This window comes from Heptranchias perlo, chromosome 19, assembly GCF_035084215.1.
Source record: "Heptranchias perlo isolate sHepPer1 chromosome 19, sHepPer1.hap1, whole genome shotgun sequence".
In the NCBI taxonomy this organism is placed as follows: Eukaryota; Metazoa; Chordata; class Chondrichthyes; order Hexanchiformes; family Hexanchidae; genus Heptranchias; species Heptranchias perlo.
In genome coordinates, this window is record NC_090343.1 from 10,347,724 (window position 1) to 10,355,757 (window position 8,034).

The 8,034-nt window shown below is 45.6% G+C and overlaps 1 protein-coding gene across 1 annotated transcript; it reads right to left on the minus strand.

Moving 5' to 3' along the window:
* Window positions 1–2,137: 2,137 nt before the first annotated feature.
* On the minus strand, window positions 2,138–5,611 carry ocstamp (osteoclast stimulatory transmembrane protein). Its single transcript, XM_068000770.1, has 2 exons — window positions 4,558–5,611; window positions 2,138–2,774 (listed from the first exon to the last, which is right to left on the minus strand). The coding sequence occupies exons 1-2, from the start codon at window positions 5,566–5,568 to the stop codon at window positions 2,385–2,387; spliced, it is 1,401 nt and encodes a 466-aa protein (XP_067856871.1). The 5' UTR covers window positions 5,569–5,611; the 3' UTR covers window positions 2,138–2,384.
* Window positions 5,612–8,034: the final 2,423 nt, after the last annotated feature.

The following is an 8,034-nucleotide window of genomic DNA, read 5'->3' on the forward strand; positions in this document are numbered from 1 at the left end:
TTAAGAAGTAAAATTAAACAGAAACAAGGGCAAATCCAGCAGATTTCACTGGATTACAGAACTTTATTTAACTCGCATTCCCTGTTTCAAAGTCTGATTATTCTTTGCAATATTACACTTCTACTTTTTGCCAGTGCCTGTGATGTAAAGTTTATATATGAAATCGGATAATCACGGAGTGTTCTACTATCCTCAGCTTGTTAGTTGCCTGGTAAAGCAAAGATTCCATGAAGAAAGCTTCAACGGTTATACTCCTGTTTGCTTTAACGTCCAAATTGGGACAAAGGAAGTTCAAAAGATAAACTTTCACAATTAAATAGAGCTGTCAATGACAAACAGGTTTCAAAGGCAGAAAGGTTGCCTGACAGGTTTTCCTGATATAATGTTTGTGAAACAAAGCAACTCTCATTTGTTTAAAACACATTCTCAGGATGTGGGCATCGCTGGCAAGACTGCCATTTATTGCCCATCTCTAGTTGCCCTGAGAAGGTGTATGCAGGCGACCTTCTTGGTGGCAGTTTGATACATCTGAGGTGCTTGCTAGGCCACTTCAGAAGGCAGTTAGGAGTGGTGTGGGATTGGATTCACATATAGACCAGACTGGGTATAGGATGGCAGGTTTCCTTCCCTAAAGGAAATTTTACCAGCAGTGATTTGTTTTACTCAGGAGATTAAATGGGGCAGGGTCCATGCTAATTATAAAAGGCCTGCTGGAAGGAGTCGACTTCACGAACTCCTCTCGTTAACTGTTTCCTTATGTTCTATGAGAACAGGGGCGATCTGGCTCCCCTCAGTGGGCGTGGGATTCTTCGGGATTTTAACAAAAAAGGGGGAGCGGTTGCTGCTAATTTGCGCCATGGAACCATTCACGTGGACAATCGGGAAATGTCCCGATTTTCCATATGCCTCGTCCAGCCCAGAGGGACCATCAGTGAATAATGAAGAGGGCAAGAGTTGAACCTATTTTTGTTTGTGTGTGTGAAAAGTGAGTTTGTGGTAATTTTATTGGCTGCGTTTAGTGACACCACCCGATGTAATTAACAAGATTTGTAGTTGCACTGCCAGGAAGTGGGAGAACAATAATCAACCAACCCTTTCCCCTGAATGGCCCTTTTCTTCATTAAACGATAAGGAGACACCGGGTTGTCCCAGTGTCATCAAACAAAGCAAACATTTCATTTCTAGAGAGATAGAATTAAAAAGCAGAGAAGTTAAACTTGTGTAAAACCTTGGTTAGATCACACTGGGAGTACTGTGAACAGTTCTGGTCTCCTTATTATAAAAAGCATTGAAGAAGGTGCAAAAAAGATTTACTAGGATGGTATCAGAACTGAGAGGTTATAACTATCAGGAAAGATTGAGCAGGCTTTTTTTAAAGTTATGTTGGTTGAGGGATGAATATTGGCCAGCAGACCATGGATAACTCCCCTGCTCTTCTTCAGAATAGTGCCATGGGATCTTTTAAGTCCACCTAAGAGGGCAGACAGGGCCTCGGTTTAATATCTCATCCAAAAGACAGCACAGCACTCCCTCAGTACTAACACTAAAGTGTCAGCTTGGATTATGTGCTCAAGTCTCTTGGAGTGGGACTTAAACCCACAATCTCCTAACTCAGAGGTTCTGAGGCAAGAGTGTTACCAACTGAGCCACAGCCTGATGCAGTAGAGGGGCATAACTAATAAAGAACTTAAATAAAGACAAAGGAAATTTATGAACTTAAATAATAATATTATTTGCACTATCCCCCATGCCCTCCAGGTGCCCACCGGTCGCTGAAGGCCTCAAACGTACTGGTGGACACTGCATTCTCCTTCTCCAGAGCCACCCGGGCACAGACAAAGCTGTGGAAGATAGGCAGGCAGCCAGAGCGACCGCCCTCCATGGACTGCATCCAACCTGGACCTTTTGGTGGCTAACTTGGCCAGGCCCAGGAGCAGACCACGAGGAGGTCCTCCAAGTTGCCCTCCCACCTTGCCTGGAATGTATAATTTGATGCAGTCAACACTACAGAAGAGTAGAAATAAAATTAAAAATTCGGACACTGCCGCCAAACCAATTCAAGAGCCCCAGAGTTGGGCCACTTATTCAGTCCCAATCAGTAGTGTTGGCTTAATTTGATGCAGTCAACACTACTGATTAGGACTGTACAAGGGGCTCAACTCTGGGGCCCTTTCATTACAATTCTGTGTGATGCTCTGCATTGAGGTTCTCTACTGCAATGTATAATGCTACAACGCAGCCCAGCACTAACACTTGGGCCGGGCTCGAGCAACGCCACATGTGGCATGTCATTGGCTTGATATTCACATCCGAATTTTTTATTTTATTTCTACTCCTCTGGTATTTTAATATGTATCCCAAGAAGCCAAGCCAGTAGACCACAGTCACATTTTGCAGTCGCCTTCGAAGGTCACAGCGCTACATTGTTCTGACACAGTGGAAATAGCCATATTGTTCTCGAATTGATGTTCTGAATCTTCCAGCACCCTTTGGTGGAGATACTTGATCCTCTCGTCTTCCCGTTGCTCAAAGAAGGTTGCGGAAATTTTCCTTCGTGCACGCGAGGCATAGGTTTCCAAAAGCACCGTTATATAAGCAATAAAGTACAGCAGGCAGACAAAGTAGATGATATTGCTGTTTGGGGGAGACGGCTGCAACATGCAACTATCGGATACAAAGGTGAAATTCCAGTGGAAATCAGCTTCCCGTGTTACTATGTTCTGGGCCTTACCGAATCTTGGTATAAGATTAGTCAGAACAATTATCATATCCACCTGAAACAGACCAATTCATGTTTAAAGTCCTGTCAGGAATAAGGACATCAACTGTATAGAAACTGGATAAACTACAAAAAAAATTTCAAGGTCATCTATATCCCAAGTTACTAGTGATAGCATGTTACAATCAATTGTAATATTAAAAGAATTACATTATAGTGAGAGGGAACGATTAATTGTATTTGGGATTTAACAGTTCCAGTGACTGTAAGTGCCCACCCTGCAGCCTTATTTGATGGCTAGCAGTATAATATATCATGGTCAGTCTGGCTTCCCAGAATAAAAGCGTACCACACTTATTGCAAAAAAAAATTTTTAACGTCGCACTTTTAAAGAACAAAAAAGCACAGAGCTCCCCCACACCCCCAGTGGGCTCCTGAGAGGTAAGTGGAACGTCCATTGTGATATTGAGCCGTACAATATCACAAAGTCTGATCCTTGGTCTGTGCTGAGTTGGCTGATCTCTAGCAGGTGGCAATTGAGGTGCTACAAGTGACACCCACAACCTGGGGGTAGATAGAGGGAAAATCAGTTTCATTGGCTCCCAGTCCGGGAACATTGCAATTTTAAAATTCTCATCCTTGTTTTCAAATCTCCCCCACCCCCCCCCACCTATCTCTGTAACATCCTCCAACCCTCCAACCCTTTGAGATCTCTACGCTCCTCCAATTCTTGCCTTTTGCGCATCCCCGATTTTAACCGCTCCACCATTGGCGGACGTGCCTTCGGCTGCCTGGGCCCTGAACTTTGGAATTCCCTTCCTAAACCTCTCCGCCTCTCTCTCTTCCTTTAAGACGCTCCTTAAAACCTATCCCTTTGACCAAGCTTTGGTCACCTGTCCTAATTTCTCCTTATGTGGCTCAATTTTGTTTGATAATGCTCATGTTGTTGTTGTTGTTAATAATAATAATAATATTATTATTATTCAACTGTCCAGATGCAGCCAAGGAGTGACAATTGATGACAGCAGATGGTCAGGCCATCTTCTAACTGGTCTTATTCCAGACTCTGGTAGTAACAAAAACTGAGGCTGACTCACCATCCTTTTCAATCAGCAAATCTTTCCCCAGCTTTGGTGATGTCATCTTACAGAAGGCATTTGTGGCGGGAGAAAAAGACAAAAGGGTAGAAATCGAAGCTCGTTGCGCCCCTATTTTACAGGCTTAAAATGGGGGCAATGAAGCCCAATTTCGGAGACCAAAGTCCTGCGCCCCAAGGATGCCTAAAAGACGTCTGACCCGAAATTGGGTCGGTGGGTTTTTCAGGAGTCTCTAGTGGTCACCTGAAACAGGCATTAGGCCCCTTAATATATAAATGAGGGGCTTAATGCCAGTTTTAGGACCACTCAGGAAATTGGTGTCCTGAGTAGCGGAGCAGGTACTGGCCACGCTCTGCTCAGCTTCACCTGGCGTGAACACGGCCTAGGAAACGGCTGCCACCGAAAAGGTGAGTTTTAGTAATTTAAGAAAAAACCCATGTGGAGCCAGAAGTAGCAGGAGTGCTGCACTCGGCTCCACAGCATTGCTGCCGACCACGATCAGCCCCCTCCCTCCCGCTGTCATCCCCCCATTCCCCCCACACCCCCTCTGGCAGTCAACTGAGGCATCTGCCAGTGAGGCAGGTGGCCCGAAATTCCTTCATGCAGAATTAACAAACACAGGAAACTTTTCACAAACCCACTTATTGTATTGCTACGCGTGGCTACCAGAGTAAATCTTCCACCGCCTCACCCTCAGGAGCGAAACAGAACCAAAAAGATATACAGTAAAGTCATCTTTACCTTGTATGTAAATCCCACACTGATAGGTACAGGCGGAATCTCAACAATCCAACCCAGGAACTGTGAAGTGAGGCTGAAGACAAGAAAATCTGTTGCTATGACAATTGCAGACAGTGCTAAGTACACTGTGCTGATCACCATTTGTATCACACATCTGGCTACTTCGTCTGAGGACATTTTCAACCCTGTGGATCTGATTAACTTTCTGCTCTTGGTTCGGCACAGTACGGGATCCCCGTTGCTTGTCTGTACCAGCTGAGCCAGCCTGCTAGTTATATATACGTTGTCAAACTGCAAATTCATCAGATAGCCCCTGAGATACCAAGCTGAACTTATAATCAGATAAAAGAAAACAAAGCCAGCAAGTGCTCTGTTGGTGTGCAGAGTGGTCTCACTGAGTACGGTCTCAACTGCAGAAAAGTCGCTTTGGATTTCTTTGCCAACAGTTTGTAGATGGGTCATGACTGCTGACTGATTGATGTCTAAATTAAAATTAATTTTTGTTTTCGACGAAGCAAGCTTGCTCTCTGCAATTTTGTCCACGATCGTGATGATATCTGCATCCAGCACATCTTTAACCTCCCTTACAATGTTAGACGAGTTCACGAGGCTTTCAGTTGAGGTCAGAGTGACACACTCAAGTACTTGGAGAATCATCTTGATATTTCCCAGAATATTGGGGATTATGTTGACGGCTACAAGCATGAAGCACGTGGAAAGGAGCAGACCACGACCTTGTTTTGTGCCTAACGTGGGGATCAGTATAGTGAACACGCAGCGCACGGGATGGACCAGGAAGAGAAGCAGGAACATGGTGCCCGCGAACATGCTGGTTATTGTATTGCACATGTGTGCTCCGTATTTCAGAGTTGAAGCCATCCAGTTGTGGAGCAGGGCACTGCTGATCACAGATATACTTGAACATAACAGAAAGAGGGCAAGCAGTTCTCTCCAGCAGCCTGGAGTAGGCTTGCAGTAAGCAGTCCACAAGATCTGGATGACTTTCTTCATTTTCTCTGGCCAATTATTCCCGCACAAAAAGGTCTTCAAATTACAGCATCTGCGGGGGGAAAAAAATTAATATTTAGATAACTAAAATGTTCAGGTGTTTTTGCAGATCTACTGAGTATAAATTCATAGAGATCATTAATGGTAAGACCGCACTCACTGTAGGCAGTACATTTAGAATTGTACACACTGCTTCTAAATTCTGCTTCCATCTCATAACATGTGCAAATTCAATGGGGATCCTAAGCATTTTCCCTCAGCAAAAAATTGACATTTTGAAATTCAACATTTCTCTCTCAACCGACATCATTAAAAACAGATTATTTGGATATCCATTCAGTTGTTACATCAAAATCACAGCACAGAAACAAGCCGTTCGGCCGAACTGGTCTATACCGGCGTTTATGTCCACACGAGCCTCCTCCCTTCCTACTTCATCTAACCCGATCCGGATACCCTTCTATTCCTTTCTCCCACATGTGCTTATCTAGCTTCCACTTAAATTTATCTATGCTATTCGTCTCAACTACTCCTTGTGGTAGCATGTACCATATTCTTGGGTAAAGAAGTTTCTCCAGAATTCCCTTTGGATTTTTGAGCGACTATTTTATGTTTATGATCTCTAGTTTTGGACTCCTCCACAATTGGCAACATTTTCTCTATGTCTACCCTATCATTATCTTAAAGACCTCTATCAGGTCACCCCTCTGCCTTCTCTTTTCTCGAGAAAAAAGTCCCAGCCCGTTCAGCCTTTCCTGATAAGGATATCCTCTCAGTTCTTGTGAATCTTTTTTGTACTCTCTCCAATGCCTGTATATCCTTTCTATAATATGGAGCCTAGGACTGTGTGCAATACTCCAAGTGTGGTCTAACCAAGGTTCTATACAAGTTTAACATAACTTCTTTGCTTTTCAATTCCATCCCTCTAGAAATTAGCCCTACAGCTTGATTTGCCTTTTTTTTGTGGCCTTATTAACCTGCGTTGCTACTTTTAGTGATTTGTGTATCAATACCCCGAGATCCCTTTGCTCCTCTATCCTGTTTAGACTTATTGGGCTCGATATTAGCACCCGCTATCGGATGCGTTCCTGGCGGGGGGGGCTCCGAAAATCGGGGAATCCCGGAGCGGGTCGGGAGCCCAGCTCCAACCCGCCCACTTCCGGGTTCCCCACAGACGCGCTGACGTGCGCGCGCAGCCCCCGCATGTGGGACTCCCGCAGGCAATTAAAGCTGGCGGGGTGCCACTTGACAGTATTTATGTAGGTATTTCAGGTCGTTAACAGACCTGATTAAGGGAATATTTCAGGAGGGGTGGGATTTTACAAACAACTGGGACTGTTTCCCGTACTGGGGGAAACACTCCCAGTTGAAATGGACATGTTGCAGCCATCAGCCTGTGGCAGCTGCAAAGTTCTATTTGACAGGTGGGGTGGGGGGGGAGACCCTTACTCATTGCAGGAGGACACTCTGTCACTTTGGACAAAGTTTGGCCTCCACCACCCTCCTCCTAACAATCAAATTCACCAACTTGCACACTTACCTCGGGGTCCAGACACATGTACCTACCTTGCGGACCCCCTCAGATGTACATCTTCTGGATGGGGGCCGCCGTAGCAGCAGTCATGACCTCCTCGGAGGGCGAACAGCATCACCAGCCTCGCCGGCCACGCCGTCCACCTCTGACACGTGGAGCTCCACAACACAGTGCTGTGACACATTCACCTGCACGGCAGGAGTGAGGGCAAAGGCAGAGAGAGATGCTTTGCAGAGGGCACTATCCTAGCCACAGGATCTACAGACCGAGGCTCAGCTTCCTGGACCTCTCTGAGCAGCAGTGCACACGGAGGCTCAGAGTCACTCGACATGTAGTCGTTGACATCTGCAGTCTCCTTCATGCCGAGCTGCTCCCAGCTGGCCCGAGCACCATCTTCTTACCTGTTGCTGTCAAAGCCCTCAACAACTTCTCCTCCGCATCCTTCCAGAGTGCCACCGGGGACATCGCCGACATCTCTCAGTCGTCTGCACAAAAGAGCCCTGCAAATACACCTACACCCACTCTGTAGTGACACAATGGGTGCCATCAGGTGTGGGTCTTCATTGTGATCCTCAGGAAAGGAAACCAGACAAGATTCGGAAAGACGTGGCAGTAGTGGTGCCAATATAATAAGTGATGTGAGTTGGTCAGAAATTAAATATAAGTAAAAATCATGACAAACCCTCAAACACCCTTGTGCATCCCCTTCATGCTCACAACACGTTTGCCTTACGCTGCCTACTGTACATATGTGATGCATGCCCTGTGGCTGCAGCATAGGTAATGGCAGGTTGAGTGAGGCTGACCGTGAAAGAGATGCATGAGAGGGTGAGTATGAGATAGACCCATGAGATTGTATGAGGATTGGGTTGAGTGGTAGTGACGGGATGAGTACTGGAGAGGTGAGTAAGTGCAGGTAAGATGAGGATGAGGTT